The 21,596-nt window shown below is 37.6% G+C and overlaps 1 protein-coding gene across 1 annotated transcript; it reads right to left on the bottom strand.

Annotated features, from left to right (window-relative positions):
* Positions 1–260: 260 nt before the first annotated feature.
* cavin2b (caveolae associated protein 2b) lies at positions 261–19,774 on the bottom strand. The gene is made up of 2 exons (XM_077199590.1): positions 18,087–19,774; positions 261–3,311 (listed from the first exon to the last, which is right to left on the bottom strand). The coding sequence occupies exons 1-2, from the start codon at positions 18,642–18,644 to the stop codon at positions 2,436–2,438; spliced, it is 1,434 nt and encodes a 477-aa protein (XP_077055705.1). The 5' UTR covers positions 18,645–19,774; the 3' UTR covers positions 261–2,435.
* Between the last annotated feature and the right edge of the window lie 1,822 nt (positions 19,775–21,596).

Below are 21,596 nucleotides of genomic sequence, written 5' to 3'. Positions count from 1 at the left end.
TTGTTTAAGAAATGGAAAGCTGCAGACTCACACAACATGCTATAAACATAATAATCACTGTAAATAATCACTTTTTTTTTTCTTGGCCAGCCAATTCTACTTCAATATAGCCTATCAAGCATCTAATAGAAATGTGTAATATTTAAGGTATTCAAAGTCCAGGTTTGAGTCTGTTTCTGTCATACGGATTACTAAAGGAACAAAAACAGGTATTTGAAAGCATACTAAAGATTCAAAGGAACAAGATAGACTCGAAAAGGCATGTTTCAAAGTTTTTATTTATTTGCATTATAAGAACAATTTAAACAGAGCGTGAAACAACTTGGTAAACAGGTGTTACAGAAACAAGGTCTCTGCTGTAACTGAGCCATTTTCTTTGGCGTGAATCATAATGTTTCTAAAATATAACCAAGACAACATATAGCTCTCATATATATTATGAAGTCATTGATGCAACATCTTAAAGAATATGCAAATACAGATTAGGGATTACAAGCATCAGCAAAATTAGTTAAAATCTGTTATATTTTAAAGAAGTAAAACCTCATCCCTTTGCATCTGAAAGAGACATCCACCCAAAGCAAAGATACACACTTTTATGTTTTTGTTCAGCACTTGAATACTGAAATGAAAATATGCTGGAAATAAACAATAACAAAAAATCCCACTTGCTCTGACTTATAATCAAAACATATGAGAACCAAACTCTATCTCATTGTCTCACAATATCAACAATATCAAATCAGACTTGATTGGTCAGTGCTGCTCCTCATGCTTTTCTTTATCTGCTGACAGCCCTATTTTATTTATGGATTTGTATAATAGCGAGTGGTGATGTGTGCACAAATATCAGTTAACTGCATTTATTCCAAAGTGATGAGGGGGATTTTTGTATTTGCTTTTGTGTTATTCAGTTCTCACATTTTGAAACTTCAGTACAACAATCCAAACAGAATTTCACTTTGCGGTTCTCAACCACTTTCCACACTTATCTGGCTTATTTGCATGCATCGTCTCCTTCATCACTTTCAGACATATGCCTGTAATCTAGACTGGCTTCACAGTGCCTGTTTCTCAGCCAGCACAATGCCAACGGGATCTTGAGAAATGGTCTCTGAAAAGAACCGTACATCAAAAGCAGGAATGCTTTCTGAGTAAACGTCCAAGACATATGTGGAGCTCAGGGAAGACCAGGATCCCCCATGTAAGCTGCATTCCAGATTTGAAGCGTGTGTGTGAGCATGACGTGTGCTCACTCAGGACAGAAAAAGGTTATCTAAATGTTTATTAGCCACTACGAAGCAGAAATCTAGAATCTATATATCAGAAATTATATTTGTAGTTTAGTTTAGGACAATACACTAGCTTTCTCACATCTTTTGGTCTCAATGTTTATGGGTTCACAGTACACTTAAAACTTTATATTGAGTACACTTTTTTGATAAATACAGAGATAGAACATGGCAGTATATTTGTGCTGTTTAATCTCTAAAACAAAACCATGGAAACTTGTTTCCACCACAGAATCAAATGATTTAAAAGATAATTGCGACTTTTTATCTAGCAATTCTGAATTTTTTTTACATAATTGCGAGATATAAACTCACAATTGCGTGCTATAAAGTCAGAATTGCGACTTTATATCATGCAATTCTGACTTTATAACTCACAATTGCGAGTTTATATCTCGCAATTCTGACTTTATAACTCGCAATTGCGAGTTTATTTCACGCAATCCTGAGAAAAAAAGGTCAGAAGTGCAAGATGTAAACTCAAAGTTGTGAGAAAAAAAGTCAGATTTGTGAGATAAAAAGTAAAATGTACAGTTTTTATGTTTTATTCTGTGGTGCAAACAAACTTCCATACAAATCCTAATTGGACCAAGGTTGAAAATGATCTTGGTTGCATGATGTCAATATCACTTTAAAGCTGTGCACAGGCTGTTCCAGAAGAAATTAATTGTGGGATTGTGGGATGAAAACCAGGCTATGGTCAAAACGTGTCCATTGAATAGATGGACTGCACTTGGCATCCGTTGACTCCTTTAGCTGTAAGCGATTTGTTTTCCTTCTCCAACTTTCTCAGCTGACAGGTAGTCACCAGAGGAAGACAGAATGTCCAGTAATTCCAGCTGGAGTGGGTTTCTCACAAGCGTAAGTTTTGTAACAGAGTGTTGGATAAGATGAACTGATACGACTGCTTTCACATTCACTTCTGCTAAAAGACTAGGGACTAACAACAGCGATATGGGATTTTTAAGCAAATGTCATATAGTTCATGAATTTTGCCTTTGAATGGACTGTATTGTATGTCTGTTTTCAGCAAGGACAGGCCAGATGTCTGGGTTCTTGATGGGGATGGCTGGCACTGATAAGGGAGAGAGTGTTTTCTCAGCTTAGGAGGGTGTCCTAGGGCTGGAATGGAGGGTCAGGACATTAGGATGCTTGTCCTACAGCAACACCCTCGGGTTGGCCTGCAGCTTCTGCTAGAGGGCTGTCTTCACTCTGCACTCTTTCCTTTCCCTTTTCTTCCTTTCCTTCCTCTTCATCCTCTTCCTGTAAATCACTGTGGGACACCACTATCTTGGAGGCGTCCTGGGGCAGGGTCGCAGAGAGAGCATACTCCTCACTTACATCTTCAGTGATGGACAGCTCAACCTCAGCTGTGCCATTCAGGATGCTGGGTACCTCATCTTTCTCCATTGCCTCCACAGCTGCCTTTACTTCCTCCTGTCCTGGTGCAAGATGGGAGTGAACCTCTTTGAAGGACAGGTCTTCAGTTGGGCTCTCAATAGGGGCCAGTTCGATGGAGGCAACAGCACTTGGCGTGCTCTCCGGTTGAGCTGAGTCCTCAGTCTCCGGTTCCCCGTCCCCACTGCGGTTCTTCTTGATGTTGAAGGTTAGAGGAGAGACCTTGAAGGAGGTGCTCTTGGCACTAGGGCTCTTCTGGTGGTTCGGTGTCAGACTCTTCTTGATTTTATCACGCTTCTCTTGGGACACAATCTTGTTCATCTTCTTCTCAATGTTCTGCCTGGAGAAAGCCTTCTTCAGGCTGTCCACTTTCTTCAGACTGGAACGCTTGATCTTCTCAGCTCGAGATTTTTCACCTCTGGTTTCAGCTTCGAGATCCAAAACCCTCAAAATGTCATCCTCATCCTCTTCTGGTCCCTGCTCCTCATCCGAGGAGAGAGCGATGGTCTGAAGGCCCTCCTCTTGAGAACGGTTGGTATCAATGGCCGGGGTCTCCTCTTCCAGTTCAGGTAATGGTGCAGGGTCCTTCACAAAGACACTTGAAGGGATTTCATTTTCCTCCTGCACAACAAAAATGAAAAAACAAAAAGAATAAATTATACATTTCTGCCCATTTACAGCGTTATTTCCACACCACATATGATTGCTCTTAATACACAGTTCTGCCAAATTTAATGCTATAAAAACGTTTTGATTGCTAAACGCCAAGTGTGGAGTAACGAGCTACAAATTAACGTGTTACTGTAAATTCTACTACTTTTAATGGTAACAAGCAAGTAACTAAATATTTTTTCAATCAAGTAATGCACTTACAATTACTGAAAATTAAATGAGTTCGTTACTCGCGTTACTTTCTTTTGTGAAAAATTGCGGGGGGTGGGTACAAGCCCCTGCTGCCCCTTTTGTCTCAAAATGGATTGTGCCCCTCTCTGATAATTGTAAATAATAATAACTATTATTATTAAAAATAGTAGTTTAATAGATAACAATACACTTATACACTATTGCCTCTTACAATAATAATAGGAAACATTTTTTATATACAAATTTTGTTTTGCGGAAGCATTTGGCGGACATGAAGTGGTAGGCGGAGTTTCCTGTGCAGCGCTATGTGCAGCAGTTCACACCGCGGGTCTTCAAACTTCAGGAGCAGCAGTTAACGTTAAGCTAATATGGAAAAGTTACATTTATCCTACCATGCTACTGTAAAAGTTGCGGCAGCATGCGAGTTATGCTTAACTAAAATTAAAGTATAACTCGATTTCAGCCGTATTCTGAGTGACAATGTCATTCGTTTTTATTCAAGGCAAGTGTTATTAGCTTGGGGAAATACATTTAGTGAAATTAAATCTTAAGTCCATGTCCAACTCTAAATTGTAAGGAATTTATATCTTTGATTTCATAGTAACACTTTACAATAAGGTTCATTTGTTTATTAATCGTTTATTAACTAACATGAACTAACCATGAGCAACACATTTGTTACTGAATTTGTTAATCTTAGTTAATAATAGCCTAATAAACATGTTAATTGTTTGTTCATGTTATTTCACAGTCAGTGCATTAACTAATGTTAACAAATAAAACTTTTGATTTTAATAATGTTTTAGTAAATGCTGAAATTAATATTTAAGATTTAAGATTAATAAATGCTGTAGAAGTGCAGTTCATTATTAGTTCATGTTAACAAATGTAACTAATGAAACCTTATTGTAAAGTGGTACTGATTTCATGATAGCTAACACTATATGCATATAATGCATACATAAAATTTACAACATCAACAAAACTAAACATGAATTCCTCATAATTACCTTCTTGATTCTTACTGTTTGTTTTGTAAAGTAAATAATATTTATATTATAATAATTTCCCTATTTTCATTTGATATGTTATGCATTCTAATTGAATCAACATCTTTTTATAGAATGCCAAGGAAATAAAGAATAAAAAGAAAAAAAACAAGGAACTCTTCTTCCTCTTTTTTGCCCTTTTTGGTCCTTCCGCCCCTGCCCCTGAGGAGGTCTGTGCACGCCACTGGTTAGTTTATAAATAAATTACACATTTCAGCATTCGAATAATCTCTGTATCATATTGGTATCATCTGATATGTTTTAATTAGTTTACATGGCTATAAAATAAAGCTCCAAAATAACCTGCAGGGAACGTTCAAAGAATACATCTTTGTTTGACCGGTTGTGAACGTGCGGCAACCACGACTAATTTGGCTTAAATAACCTCGTTCTCTGTAGGTTATAAAAATAAAACCCAAAAATATTATATTTTATTATTATTATTTATGTTTGTAGGCCTACATTGTTTAGTATTAGGCTATATTGAGAACACTTTTTGTTAAACTGTTTACTTTTGTGAGGAAGAAAATACTTCAAGTAGGCTATACAATATGTCTACCAGTTGTAAAGGTGTGCGAGTTTTATAATTTTAATTGGCAATACAAAGAGTGTATGTGTAGTATGTTTATTTTTTATTTCTATTTATTTATTTTTGGTAGGCTACATTTCTTAAGAAGCATAATTTATTTTTAGACTGATTTGTTGGCCAGTCGTGGTCTGTGCAAAAAATATTAAAAGTTCTAAACAATCTATTGTGTTTTGTTGTTCCACTATAGTAATGATAATATTTTAATATTAAAAAAAAAATTAAAGTTAATAGGTGTCTCTCACATTGTTCCACAGCATTAAAATAGTGTAGATTAGTGTAGAATGTTTTATAATAAGAATTTATTGTATTTAGTGTCCATTTCATTCAACATATTTAATATTGGGGGTATCCGAGTTATTTCACATATTTAAACTTTTTTTTAAAAGTAACGCAATACTACTTTCACTGATAATTAGTTACTTTTGTAATGATGTAAATCAGTTACTTTTTGTGAGAAGTAACTAGTAACTATAACTAATTACTTTTTTAAAGTAACATTCCCAACACTGCTAAAGCCATATTATTGTAATACACAATGGTTTCCCCACAGAGGAATCCAAGTCAGTGCCGAATTAGCTGCCTGCAAGATTTGTATTTGGTTCCTTGGCAACCGGACTCTACGAATGCTTATGATACAGCTGTCATGTGTTTGTGGGAGATCTCTTCAATAGTTTCTACATAACATCATTCTCTATTAATGCCTTTAAGAAAGTCTTAAGATAATCAATCTTAAGTCTTAAGTGTAGGTCTTCTTTTTAATCAGGATTTTAGAACAGGTCAAAAACCTTTATGCTAAAGTCTGTAATTTAGTAGCAAATTAAATTAATCTGACTAATGAAATAAAATAAACATAAAATCTCTGAAACCTCTCTGAAAATCGGTGTATTGGCCCGATCAAAATCACGGTTAAAAAACTCTTCTTAAAATGTACAACAGGACATTTCCAGAGTTTTGTCTGTGGCTTTACAGCAGCCATTATGAAGGGGTTTGAAACAGTTGAGCACACTTTTTGCTCTTAAAAGTATACTGCCAAAGAAATGTTCTTCATCAACACACTGTGACCTTTTAACATAGTTTTAAGAATTTGTCTTTTAAAGATAATCTTCAAGCTCATTCTGCTCAGCTTGTAATATCAAGAACTATATGGAGTGTTGATCTGTAATCTGGATAAAGATTCCTTTCAATGACACAAGGGGACACGAACATTTGATGTGAAAAACATTGTGTACAGACCCTCTTTTCCCTGGTGGAGACAACCTGAGACAAAGGCTGAAGAATAGCGAGACGATTGGGAAGGAAGGCCAGGCATGACCCTACACAGCTCATATCAGAGTTTCCACTGAGTTTTGGAGGACAGCCAGGACAGAAAGAGAGCGAGAGTTGGGCAATTGGAAAGAGAGAGAGAGAGAGAGAGAGAGAGAGAGAGAGAGAGAGAGAGAGAGAGAGAGAGAGAGAGAGAGAGAGAGAGAGAGTGAACAGAAAGCAGGGAAGTTGGTGTAGAGCTTTGGAAGGGAGTATAGGATGAGAGTCAGGAAGCATTTGGGGTGGAGTGCAGCAATGGGGACACCCGGACAGAAGCCCTGTTTGCCCCCCACCCATCAGAATGTTCCATGGCATGTCAGAAATGCGAAGGAGAGCCTGAGAGCCTCGCTCTCTTAGCGATAAGACTCTAAATTCTGATACGGATGAGGTCACGTCACACAGGATGCCTCCCAGTTAATTACTTTAACTGCACTGTTTTCGTTCAGTCTGAACTGTAAGCACACACAAATGTACTGCATTTGTACAAATGTACTGTGAATGCAGATACCCCCATTTTTGGGTATACAGTACAATGTACATATGCATTATGAAACAGTAAACTACATTTTTTAACAAAGATTTTAACAGAAGGATGTATGTTGCACATCATAGAAGAGAATGTTACCATACCATGAACTAGTTTTAATTGTAGGAGAAAACTGGTTCATTTGAAGCTGTTTGAAATTTGAATCAGACGCTGTCTGCCCTCTTCCCCCTCTACTCTCAGCGTACCACGCCCACTTCATGGTGCATTTTTCAAAATTGTGGTGAGAACTAACAGGTGCTCAAACAGTGTTTTTCATTTACCCTTCAAATGGTAGTTTATGCAGGAATCAGGTGTGTGCCTTTTTAAGTTTTCCTATGTAAACATACTAGACTGCTGCTTATTTCTCAATAGAAATGGCATGTTAATTGACATTTATTTAAATGATCAGTATGTGTCTCATTTGCTCCATCAGGCTCCATTTTATTCTTTCTGTGAACCCCCAAACCACATACAGAAGTGAGGTATCATGCAGCAAAGGATATATCTAAACTCTCTTCAAAAGGCGAAGAGATGAATGAATCTTAGTTGACAGAATGTTACCCAAACATTGAATTCGAACCTGCCTTGATTCCTCTTATCTCTTTAAACTGCCTGCATAGCCTTAATGTTCACATCTGCTTTTCTAACATGATAGAAAGGGTGTGTTCCCCTCTGAACCCCCTGTTTTAACTCTGGCCTCTGAAGCTCTCTGTGTGTGAGGGAATGCGAGTTTGGTCTGTCAAAATTGGAGAGAGAGATTTGACCTATCAGAAGAGAACTAACAAAAAGGATACATAATGACTGACGGTGATCCCTGTGGATATATGCAACATGCTAAATCAAGGGTGAAATACCGCTTTTGGGATTTAGTAGATCTGTCCACCCACAAAAGAGCTTTACTTTAGAAGGAAAATATGGATCAAAGGTATTGGTATGATATTGCTGGCACAGTTTGAGAATAGATCTGGCGGAGTCCATGCAAACTTTAACAAGGAATTTCCATGTTCCATCATTCTCTCCGCGGAGTTACCACAGCAATTAGTAAACTTGGATACGTAGAGTTAAAAACATAGTAGAAAACAGTGTGACATAACATTGGTTGAAATCTTATATGTGAAAGCAAAGGGTTGGATAGGTTTTGCATTGTTTTTTTCCTGACAGTTTCTTTGTTAAAGTATTAGTCTACTTTCTGTTGTGATAGGGTTGTAAGCGTGTTTTTGGGTGAGGAGTAGCTAGTTTTAGGAGTAACTAGTAGCATGTGTTTAAATCTAAGCATCAAGAAAAGGTTGAAGAGATGCCAAATGATAAGATTTTGTGAATCAGAAAGAAGAATCACAAGGGAAATTAAATGCTTCACTTTAGAATTTTAGAAGGGGAACTTGTGAACAAAAAGAGCTGTAAAAATAAAAGAACAGATACTGTACACAGTCTTGTGTAACAGTGATAATGCCTGTGATATTTGGCATGACAGATTTTCTTTTCAGCTCCAACAGATCATTACTTAGATAATAATGAATGCAATTCACTTATAGCACCAAGTTAAAATTGTAACCATGGCAAGATCAAATAAACATATTTTCTTCCTTCAGTGTCATACTTACAAATATTAGTATTACTCTGTATAATTTTTAATCAAACTATTGTGAGCTTTTACTGCATTAAGAAACCTGAAAACTTGTAGGACCATTAGAAATTGTGGCATTGTGAAAGTTATTGTGAACAATGTTATAATAGAATTCTTTTTAATTTAAACGTAGATAAAGGCAGTACAACAAGCAATATAATGTATAATTCAGTAATAAAATATCAGATAAATTAAATAGAATTAGATAAAATATCTTTAAAATACAATAATGAGATTGAGACTCTTTTGCGTAATCATTTCATGTCCATTGAAATATGTCACTTTCCAAAACATATTTATTAGAAAATATTTTCCTTTTTTTTTAATTTATTAATAATTATAGAGAGATTGACCTTTTATGTCCAAGGCTTTTTTGGTAAAGCTTAGATTTTATTGCACAATTTACTCAAAACTCTGAGGAGTCAATGGTGTGTATTGAGTTTCTGTGTTGTTTGGATGCTTTTGACATTGCTCTTTGTTTGTATTTGCATGTTTTCAAGTACTGTCCTCAAGACTCTAAGTGGCAATCCGTAGCTCAAATTGCTAATTTGGGAAAGAAAATGCACTGAGCCACTGGACTAGCCTGTGTGGCAAGAAGAGTGTCTATCAACTGCCACTAAACTTTGTAGTCTTAACTGTAGATGGTCTCTGAGAATGAGAGTAGAGTGTTGACATTTTGATATGTGTCTGAGAGCAGGTTGCGTAATTGTGCTGTTTTATGTGGACAGTTTTTCTTGACTTAACCAGGTTAACCAGGTTCAGGCTTGTCTCCAGAAGCACTGTATTTGAAATCACTTTAGATGAACTGCTTATGCTGATGGTAAAAACACAAAGTAACAAACGCCCCTCAAATTAAGTATTAAATACTATAGAGCTGTTATAAACAGGTTAAAGAATCCCTCCTTATGGCCTCCAGAAACACAAGTTCCTGTTGTTTTCTCAGTGGGGAACCAAACAGTTCATTCCATGCATTCTGCCTTGCAGATATGAGAATGACTTGTAAATGACTACAGCCTCCTCTACATCTATATTGTCTTCATATTCTGGTTGTGTTTTAGACGTCTCTCAAAAAAATGTGTTGTCACTAAAGAGCATGATTACCTCATGCTGCGCAGCCTGTCAAATGATACTCTAGGTTTGATTAGTTTGCGTACTAAACCGGTCCCTCTCGCCTTGGGCAATGTAGGCGCTTATGATAGCTGAGTTGATATATGTTTTCTCATATATGCACAATAATAAAAGAAGATCTCACAGGGGGTACATTTCTGTTACAGTTTATGGTTATTGAAGGAATCAATTTTTCATTGCATACAATGCATGCTTTGTGCCTGTTCTCTGTGTGCAAGAATAGACAGGGTTTTATTTGATGTTAATAAAAGAACCAGATGTGCTTCTAATAGACGCATAAATGCCTTCATTACTCTTTGTCTGCTATTACTCAAGTTTCTCGCAGTCTTAAAGTGATAGTTCACCCATAAATGTAAACTCTATTAACTCACTCTCATGTTGTTCCAAACAACAAAAAGCTACAAAAGACTATCTTGCCCTTTATTTTCAATGTAATTTGTATAAACCACATTTTACGGTACTTTAAACTTGAAAACCTCATGTTCCTCATGAATTATTGGCTAACTTATTAAAAATGTCCTTTTTTGTATTCCTGTAATGTCCCAGACTGCAGTTCCCCTAGTTTTGTGTGGACTTTTATGTTTTTTCCTGTTCTGTACATGTTTTGTAGTCCTTTGTAGTTTTTCTTGTTGATTAGTTATTTTATTGTTCCTAGGTGTGCCTTGTTTGCCAATTATTTCTTGTGTATTTAATCCCCAGTGTTTCTTGTGTTCCTTGACGAGTCTTGTCCTTACATGGATGTTTTGTTGGGGTGCTCTTTTTGTTTCCCTAGTTTTCTATTTCTATTTGTTTTGTTATTTATATTCTGTTTATTAAAATACTTATGGGACTCAAGCTCCGGTGGCGGTGGAGCCAGACCCACCACGGATCCCAGCGTTTCTCAGCGCCCTCAAGTCCAGTGTGACTGGTGACTGGGAACTGGGGCGGATTGGGGAGCCAAGGCGGAGCAGACAGAATGAGCACCCCAACAAAACATAAGGACAAGACTCGACACGGAACATAAGAAACACACAGGATAACGATCAAAGAACTAATCAACAAGAAAAACTACAGGAACAGGAAACAACATAAAAGTCCACAAAAGACCAGGGGAACACAGACTGGGATACCGCAAAAGAAAGTCTTACAGGTTTGAACAACGTGAGGGTAGATAAATGACAGAATTTTAACTTGAGTAAAATATCAATTTAAACCAAACCCTTTAATTCAAAAGCCTATGCTTAAAGGGGTAGTTCACACAAAAATTACACCAACTATAAAATTCTTTCCTTAATTAATCACCCTCATGTTGTTCCAAACCTGCAACACTTTCGTTCATCTTCGGAACACAAATGAAGATATTTTTGATGAAATCTGCAAGCTTTCATCTAAAGAGACACAGTTGTTTTATACGATGAACAAATTGAATTTAGGCTTTTATTCACATATAAACATTCATGAACTCACACATCAGTTTTGGTAAACGGAAGCTCAAGCATGTTCGCTTGACGTGCGAGGACCAGTGAGGTTCATTCACGTTTGAGTTTCCGCAAGAACCAATGAGGTTGGTTCTCGTACGTCAAGCAGGTTCAGTAGAACTTCTGTTTATGTTTACTGATCAATGTTTATATATCTGTTATATATATGTATTGTATATGTGTATGTTTGTATACCTGTTCATAATACAAAGCGATCAAGTCTCTTCAGAAGATTTGGACTAAACCGCCCGATTGATTAGTTTTACGATCTCTTAAGAACAGCCGAGCAAATTAAACTTTTTGAAGCATCAGAGTGGTAGTTATGTGGACTGTCAATAGAGGGACAGAAGGCTCTCTGATTTCATCAAAAAGATCTTCATTTGAGTTCTGAAGTTTAACAAAAGTCTTATTGGTTTGGAATGACATGTTCATTTTTGGGTGATCTATCCCGTTTCAAATGTGTTTGTTAACAAAAAGTAAAAAACACTTTTATACTGTTTGTTTAAAAAAAACTTTTTAGTTTTGACAAGTGTATATCCGCAGATATACATACACAGACACCTCTCCGTACCATGCTCTCTTCTCTCATTGCTGTCAGCTTTATCAGAGATGCTATCCAGTTGTTTTCCCAATAATTCACTTTACATTCTAAACACACTTGACATACGTGTCACCTTGAGGTCTACTTATGAAGGATTGGGGGGATAAATATTTGCTCAGGGGTGGGGTTTGGAGATTAAAGAGAGAGATGTAATTGGCTGTGTTTGAAGGAGTTGTATATGGTGGGGAATTATTTTCAAGCTCATGCTAATTTCTTTTTTTTCTTTTTCGTTAGCGATGCATTGGGACCTCTAGCCCTTGTAATTCTCTGTTTTTTTTTTTAATGCTTGCATTTCCCTTCCTGCTGCCCATTAACAACCCATCTGACAGGAAGCAGCTGTTTAACCTCATAAGCTCGCCTGTGTTCTCTGCTTTTGTGTCACACCAAAGGCAGGCCTGTAACCCTATACATTCTCTATCTCTTTCATAAATACACAGTGATTTTTGCAACACACTGAAAGAGAGGGAGAGAATGGGTAAATTTTTGTGTGGAGTGTTTAGTAGTAAAACTATTTTAAAACTAAGTTTTTTGTAGCGTGACCATAGTTCAACTGTTTCCATTTATAGTGTAGTTTTTTCCAAGTAACAAGACAAAAAACAAAAGGTAAATGTGACTTTTTACCTCACAATTCTGACTTTTTTCCTTACAATTGCGAGTTTATATCTCAATTCGTTTTACTTCTCAGAACTTGCAATTTATATAAACAATAAATTAAACAGTAAGTTTCGATTACCTTTTTTAAATTTTATTCTATGGCAGAAACGAGCTTCCATTAGTATCATGATGTCGAAGCATCACATTACTGTTTTTTTCTCTCTGTTTCAGATACCATTGGTATCATCATTATAGCTAGTTAGTTTGTTTGTATGTATGCATCATTTTAATGAAGTGGTGAAAAAAGATCATCACAAATAATTTTTTCTACAACTCTTAGTCTAATATGATCATTTTATAGTTTAAAATATATTCACCCTTTTAAAGCTAGGTAGGTCATTTTTGTTTGTAGCTTTTGGTATACTGTAGCTAACGGCTTTTTCTAAAGGTTGGTTTGAACGTAGTTGAACTTCTATACATTGTGTAATTTGTACTGTAGCTTGTGTAGGTTTAACACTATTTGTGTTCACAAGTAATGTGTAAGAAGTAAGGCGGAATAAAATAGTTGGAGCAGGACGGGGTGGGAGAGCTGAGCGGAAGAGAGTTTCCCTCTCTAACAAAATCAGCCCTCGAAAAATTTCATGCAACAATGGCCATGTTTACATGTACACCAAGATTCTGATTATTGCCAGGAATCAGAGTAAGGAATTACATGGATTACGGTGTTTACATGACATGAGCAACCCTCTTAAAACTAAACTATAACAAATATTCAAGAGAAATGTTGTTTTGTCACTTTGATCCGAGTGCGAGAAATTTGATTAAACCCTATTCCTGTATATTTAAAACATCTACTGCAATTATGGTTAAGAGCATAATTACATTAACAATAATTGTATTCTGTTTAATTAGTTTCATGAAACCTCTGCCACTTATGTGGTAGTTTTAGTTTTAATTTTAACTATGCTGGTTTAAGAATGATTCTTTTTAAATGGCTCTCTAACTTGATTCGGATTCATCAGTCGCTGCATTCAATTTTCTCTCACATAATAAAATAATTTCAGGATTTCATGTCCTTCATTCATTCATTCATTCATTAATTAATTAATTCATTCATTCATTCATTCATTCATTCATTCATTCAGTAGCTGCTGCCTGCTGTAATAAGTGGAATAATGTGCAGTGACTCCAGTCAGAAAATCATTATTGCAAAATAAACCCGAACAGGGTGATCAGGAGTCCTGATGTGATTTATTACTTAACCTCTGTTCTGAAAGAAGAGGCTGATGTAAGATCAGTGTGAAAGGGCATGGTTTTATTGCAGTTTTCTTTGTAAATGATGTGTATTCTGTCTGCTGTTTCTGGGCTGTTTGCCCCAACATATAGCATATTGTCCACAGGAGTTCCCATGGCATTGTGAGTGTGTATAGTCTTCCCTCTGTGCTGGCATTGCTCCCTGTCACGGGACACACACAATAACAGCTTTTGTCTCTTCAGTGTGTATGTGTATGTGTGTGTGTGTATTTAGATAGGACCAAAGAGCCAGAACTCTGTCAGTATTCATAGCAGTAGTGTAAAAGGATGTCTGTTTTTTGTAGATAACTACAGTGTATGTGCAGCTCAGGAAGGCCCAGTGAGTGTTAAAACTTAAATTTCTGTCAGACACTGATAATATACTGCATCTCTTGCCTTCATCTCCTTCAGTAATTTAATATTTAGCATATGATGGTATCACAGGTGTGCTTTTGTGTGTGCGTGTGCGCGCGTGTGTGTGGTTTTTATTTATTTATTGTGTGTATATCTTAGTGCATAAATGTTCAGTATGCTTGTACTCAATTTTGATTTGATTGTCAAATACGGATTTACATGATTTGTTTGCATTTCAGTCGATTTCATTGTGGCTGTAGAGAAAAAGGAGTGAGCACCTGTAGGCAGTGTGTTCGACAGCTGTCAGATAACTACAAAACATGTAGCGTGGAAATGTACTGTGTAAAAGCTAAACTGAGAAGTTTTTTTTCAATTTTTTTTTTACAACATGTGTACAACATGTTCATTCTCTCCCATGTGTTTAGTATAATAGTTATGGCTGGGTAAAAAAAAAAAAATATACTGTATATATATTTTTTCATTTAATCACAAATAGAATGCTATTCACAAATTACTCTCACAAGACTTTTTAGTGAATCAAAAACATACAGTGTGACCAGTGTAGCCTGATTCCTGAAACAAGTGATTCTAATACGCCGTCTTTTAATGAATTAGTTTTAGAATTTAGAATAAGAAGCCTGTATTGATAACCCACCCCTAATAGTAGTCTCATGTGCAAAAACATGTTCAGTCCCTTTCATGTAACTCATTTCACATGCTCATTCAGTATTTAAACCTGTACAGTGAAATGGACCCTGAGGCCACGTTTCCATTAAGGGTGTAAATATTTGCTTGGCTGTTCTTAAATTCTGTTACATTCTGATAGGATTAAATTTAATTATTTTGGTTGTTTAATTATTTTCAACAATATCGCAATGAATTGATATATATATTTCTATCCATCCTTTCAAAGGAACAATTTAGCTTAACAAATGCACTCTCTGTTAAAGTCTGTGAATGACTCTGTTTACCTCCTGCTCAGTAAGGCCAGATTTACAGTACATTCTGTAACAGTGATTCGTGAACAGTTACAAATTCCATATTTGGAAAATAGATCATGCTTTTTATCTGCTAACCTTTTGATGTTTTGTTGCTGAGGAATGAAATGTTAATGCCACTCTGTTGTGTCCTCTTAAAAAAAAAAGTAGCAGCTTTACAGTTGTCATTACCACTGTGTTTTCAGCCCTACTGGAGGCTTTAGGACTTGGTTAATTAGCAGTTTATTGCTGTTTTATTTTTTTTTCTCCTGCGTATTTGAGTTTCCAAGTTCTTAGCTAAGGTGGCCTACCTGTTTTTGCTCTAGATAATTTGTAGCTCTAACATGCAGTTCCATATAGTTAGCTGTCAAATGTATGCAGTGTGTCGTGAGAGACGAGATGTGAGTTTGTGTAATTTGCACATACATTCAAAATATCCCTGAGCAACAATCTTTAATTGCAATGAAGCCCTTTTCTCATCTAGGCTCATTTTCATATCACCCCTAGTGCACCAGTGGAAACTGTAACAGTAAGCTAAGTTTGGAGAGAGATAATGCCTTTTTGATGGACAATGGAAAACAAACACTATTGTCTCCTTTCTTTCTGCCTACAGGCCTTCTTGCACTGATACTTTTCTGCCCTCCCCCCTCTCTCTCCTCTTTCTGGAGAGCCACAGATAGCCTTATTAGGTGATAGTGAAGGGCTAGTTGTAAAAATATTCCATCTTGCACTTTCCTACTCTAAATTTGGCTTTCAGTATGATGAAAATTGAAGCATTATGCACTAATAGTTATGAGATGTTGTGCAGCTATAACACAACCCATATGTTAAGTTTTGAGAAACACAGGGACAATTAGTTAAATGTGTTTATTGAAAGTTGCATCATGCTCACAATTTGCAAATGGAATGATGTTTGATTATAGCAGACTTTACAAGCTCTGTCCTCCTTTTCTCTTTATTGGCTGTGGTGACCAATGTCTTGATACATGTCTCATGGAGCTCTAATCGATTGTGGTTATTGGCCCATTTATATCATTGGGAGAGTAGGAGAGACTTTCTCCTCCTCTGGAATGTGAGCATTTGAGCCAGAGTTTCTGCTTATGCAAGAACAGCGTTCTCTCTTGCGCATGCAGTGCGCCTAAGGGGGAGCCAAGCACCCCTAATCCCAAAGCAGCAGGGGAAGATAAAAGTGAAAAACACAGGCAGAGAGGGTGTGGTGAACACCTGAATGTAGCTTTGGAGAGGAGGAATTAAAACTGAGAATGTGTTGATTTGACTCTGTGTTGAAACCACAGAGATTTCTGGCTTCACCTGAAAGTCTTTTTCAGTTTTTGTGAAGCTTGTTTCGTAGTATATAAGTGTGAAACATTTGGCAGAAGTGACTTGAAAAGTTTATTTGATTCTCCTGCTGAAGTTGTGTCTGTTTAATACACTGAGGATAGTTTCAGTACTGGTCAGATCCTATCATTCCTCAGAAATAAACTTAGGCTACCCCAAGGGACAGCAGAAGGGGGTTTAATGAAGGAACAATAAATAAGACAAGGACTGTAAGGGAATGTTTGTGTCTGTCGGGCATTTCTGATGGAAATGTAAAAGCACACACTTTCCTCCCATGTCCTCCACTGTCCCACCCATCCTAACTAGAATGCAAGACAGATCAGGAGTATGCAAGAACCCCATGGCTGGATTAAACACATTCCCTTAGACCAGACATGTCTGAACTGCTTGGCAAATACATAGAAAATGAAGTTACGAGCCTGAAATAATTTAGACAAAGAAGAAAATCTCAACTGTCGCACTCTTCAATTAGATTTCCCTGCAAATAAACAACGTAGTTGCCATAGCAACACACACAACATTTTTGGCCAGCTTTAACAAACAGCACTCTGTCTGTGACGGCAACTGTATAAACTGTTCTCAGAAAGAGTGCTCTCACTGTTTAAAGTAGAGTGTAAAAGTTGAGGGTTTTCACACTTTCATCAAAGGCAATTTACCTTCCCATCTCTTTAAACACTCTTTTCGCACATAGATGGAATGTTGACTTTCTGAAAATGTGTTTCGCTAGGATCCCTCTCATTCTTTACATCATGCACTTTTGCTGTAACCACACAGTTGGGAAGAGAGAGGGGGAAATGAAAGGCCTCTCTCGGCACTCTCTGACTTTGGAATCACTGAGTCATTCGGTTGATTGCAGGTCTTGCAGTAAACAGCAGCTAGCCAGTGTAGCATAGCACATTTCAGCACGGGTCTTCTGACAACAGGATACACATTACGCTGCACTGTAGCTGATCTCTGGACACACCTTCTATTCAAGGCTATTGTGCTTTGAATAATAGCTTTTGGCTAAGCTTCAAAACAAGCCTCTCCTATTGACTCTCTCTCTCGAGCTCTCTAGCTCTCTCTTAGTTTGGAGCCCCAGCTGCCCCCCATCCCCCCTGAAATATAGGGATGAGTCAAGTACAAAATTTGCAAGGACTTACAAGGAGTTCCACTTGCAGGTGTTCTAACATTCCCAAGTAAAATAGTTTTGACTAGGTTTAACCATCCCAGAAGCACTTAACAATTTTGGTAGAGTGGTCTAAGCTTTTGACCCCGAAGCATTAGCCAATCTATTCCACCCCTCTTCATACTGACCTTAAGTGACATCACACCCTCTCACGCATTGCTTTCATTTTTACACTCTGAACTATGACCATTTTCTCCTGCTTTAGAAATGGACCCACCCTGAGGGAGGCAAGTGTTAAACTAAGATCTGTTAATCAACTATGAAGTAATTTTGTCAAATGACATTTAGATTCATTAGACTCTACTCAGCTGTGTAAGACTGTAATATCGCTGATTGTTAACAGAGTTGGAGACAGTTGAACTTGGTTCAGTGAACGTCGACATGCAACAATGAACCCACGCACAATGCAATCATTCAGTGTCCTCACCTAAGCATATCAAATACCCAACCACCAACTGCCCCCTTATACACACACACACACACACACACACACACACGCACACACGCACACACACACACACTGCACATTTACCTGAAAGATGAGCACTTTGAAGTTGTTCCTCTTGATCAGGGTAGCGTGGTTGGCCTCCAATTTCTTCACTTGGACGGCCTGCTTATCCATCTTGTCCTTGACCTCTTTCATGTGGACGCTGACCTTGCGGCTCTTCTCCAGGAGTTTGCTGACCGTGTTGGATGTGGAAGTGTGACTCTTGGAGAGCTTGGTCATATCATTCTGGATGCCCCTCACTGCCCCTTCCATCTCGACCTGTTTCATCTCCATCTTGTGCTGGTTCTCTTGCACTGTGTCCAGCATGTTCACAAGCTTATCTAGAAGTGTCAGGACAGTGATGGCATTCACTTGGCCTGTGGGTGAAGCTCCATCTCCAGGTAGAATGCCTGTGATGCCCCCAGCCAGAGCTCCAGGACCACTAGGTTCTCCGCTAGAGGTGTAGATAGCGCCAGTGCCCAGCTGGGAGAGGCTATGGGTGGGTGAAGACTGATTAGGGCTGGGGCTTGGTACTACCAGCTCCTGGTTCTCATGTGTGCTGATCATGCTGCTCCGCTCTGCCTGCACTGCATCTTCTCCCATTCTGAGGCTGTTCTTGGTCTCGACAGATGACTTCACTCAGGAAAATTGTCTCGTTCTTTATCTTCTCCTTTAAGTGAGCTAGTCTTGCTGTACCGGGTTCCCCTTCCAGTTGATTTTAGTGCCTCCACGTTTTTGAAGCTTTAATTCCTGTTTACAGGCTTGGGAATAACTTTTCAGCTTCCAGGTTCAATGTTCCCACCCCTTTTTGAAGATAACCACTCTCTTACTCTGTTAACTCTCTCTGTCTCTCCCTCCCTCTCTGGTGCGTTTGGAAGAGCTGCGTAGAGGCTTCCCCACAGCTTAAAAAGGCCATCCACACCCTATGGGGGCGTAGCTAGGTTTCCATGGCATCTAGCCCGACCCATTGGTGAGGGAGTTATGTGCTTGCATGTGTCAAGTGCGAGTATATGGGTGTGTACAGTGGAACATGAGCAACTCTCTCCACATGCAGTACCTCCCCCTAACTCTCTCCCTCTCTCTCTCACTGGCTCTCTAGTTCTGTTTATATTAAAGAGAGCAATAGTATATTAAGAGTCATGTTTGTAGAATGAGCTCATCTGTGTCAGAGAAATAAAGAGAGAAAGTAAAAGATAGAAAAAAGGAAGATAGAACAAAGGTGTGTGTTTTCCCCCTTGAGTAAAGATTTGCTAAGCAACATTTTGGAGAAGTTTTCTATGTGTGCATAGATGTGCACGATAATGTATGTATGTGTTTGCCTGTATTTATTTTGTAAGAGCCTTTTCTTACAGTTGAAGTCATTCTAAGTTTATTCTGGAACAAATGTCACACAAACAGTTATCAAGCCGTTTGAGTGGAGTCATTTTTCCTGTCTGCAGCTGTAGCAACAGCATGGCGAAACTTCACATATTCAGAACTGGAAAACTTTTACATTTTACTATTCAGGGAAATATAGTGAATAATAAAAACACTGTCAGCATGAAACCAAATCTTAAAAATAGTGGGAAAACTTCAGTGAAACTTTCTTGGGTGTTTGCCTCTTGTACACACAAAGACAACGTCTTAATTGCTCCTGTTTCCTCCTTTCTGCATTGTTATACATGCCTCCATTATGTCATCTTCCCTCCTTTTTCCTTTACAGGGTAATGGTTGTGGAAACACAGACTTCTGAGAGAGGAAAAGCGTCCATTCACGTTCCCCTTGACCTCTGACCTGTTCTCTGGGGATACTTTACATGCTCAGATGGATTACATAAAAGATTATCATAGCATACAAGCACAGGCATTTTGGCAAAGGTCCATATTGGGTTTTCTAAATGCAAAGCAGTTTACAAGCAAGTGTGTGCTTGTTTAGTGTTGGGCTAGTGCAGTAGTAAATAACATGGTAATTTACAACCTTTCATTAATTAGCGAATAGCAGTTTAACATGCATTGCAGTGACAACAAAAGAGGAATCAGGAGACAGATTGAGATATAGGGTGAGAGAAATGCACCTGGAAAGTTCTTCTTCCTGTTAGAATTACGTTTAAAAGGGTGGGGATTCTTGCCTTATCGACTTTTATCTCCATTATTTTCATTCCGGGGAACTCGTATCCTGATCTCTTTTCTTTCATGGGAATTTCTCAAAAGGCTTGAAGGTACATGGCTCGGCTTGCATATCCATTAGAAATGACTCGTCGCCCCCTGGAGAAAACATTATGTAATTGCAACATCAGAGCACAAGTGCAGCACAAAAAAAAGACCAATGGAATGTTTTGAATATCACGGCTTCTTCTTTGGAAAGTCTTGAAGTGAAGTGACACAAGGTCAGTATATGGCAGTTAATAAACCACTACACCCCTTTTACACAATATGAGTCAAAGAGTATTATTTAAATTAACCCTCACAAAATGCAACCCTCAACCCAAAACAAAATGTTTCTGATATAATTTAGTAATGTGACCTTGTGGAAAACCTGGCAGGTGAGGAAGTAAAACAGAAGTTACCCAGCTTGTGTCTGAAGAGTAGAGGCTTGTTTTATATATCACCAGTATGAGTCAGTAGTGGAATTAACCAAATAAGCCACAAGCAACTTCAAATTTAAGACATATTCCAAGTTCAGTACAAAGTTTATTGTTCCAAGTACAGTAAGTTTATTGAAAGTTGATTATTTATTGAAAGCATCAAATCTTGGCTGAGAATGATGCAAGAAATGTGTCCTGGAAGGGTGGCCACAACTGAACTTGAAACATGGTAATGTTGTGTCCACGAGATGGAGATGATTGATAAAAATGCCATTTTATTTTAAATAAAAAAACTTGACAGACAATGTGGCATTAATACATAGCTAATTAGTTTAGTTTACACACTGCTCTAACGAAATGATAAGCCTCTAATTCTTCACACTTTTTCTAATTCTAACAGCTTTGCTAAAACACCTGAGTCTCATGTGAACGACTCCGTTTTTGTGTTTTTTTAGTCTCTACATATTTGCGGCTAAACCCACACTCCATTATCTCTGTTGGTTTTAGTGCTTTTTTGTAGAAAAAAACTTATTTTCATTTTATTCTAATTTGACCTGATTTCCATTTAATGATTCTACTCATTGGTTTTTACAGCATGCAATTTGACTATTTTTTTTTTGGAGGCACCCAGTTTAATATTTGGGTTTCTGATAACTGACTTTGACTTCTTATCACCTTTACTTTCTCATAGTTTCTTAGTGTCCTTATCTTAACATACCATTCTTTTAAGTTGTGTGTGATGTTTCTCAACCTACACCATGATTCATATTTATTTGCATTTTAGGATGAAGATCTGCTGTGACAAACGTGGGTGAATGAAAGGGTACTTTGCATGCCCATAATGCCTTTGTCTTATTTTGTGTAACAGTTTACTCATCAGTCTCAGCCTGCTTTTGGCTGCTCTCTACTTTTAAATGGGCCATCACGAGAGAAAAATGCTTTTTGCTCTAACATGTACCAGCGAGGACTGATGGACCATGATAACCAGCCAA

The sequence above is a fragment of the Siphateles boraxobius genome, unplaced genomic scaffold (assembly GCF_051911475.1).
Source record: "Siphateles boraxobius isolate OS27281-9 unplaced genomic scaffold, OSU_SipBor_1 41, whole genome shotgun sequence".
Classification (NCBI taxonomy): Eukaryota; Metazoa; Chordata; class Actinopteri; order Cypriniformes; family Leuciscidae; genus Siphateles; species Siphateles boraxobius.
This window is presented reverse-complemented; position numbering and strand designations above follow the sequence as displayed.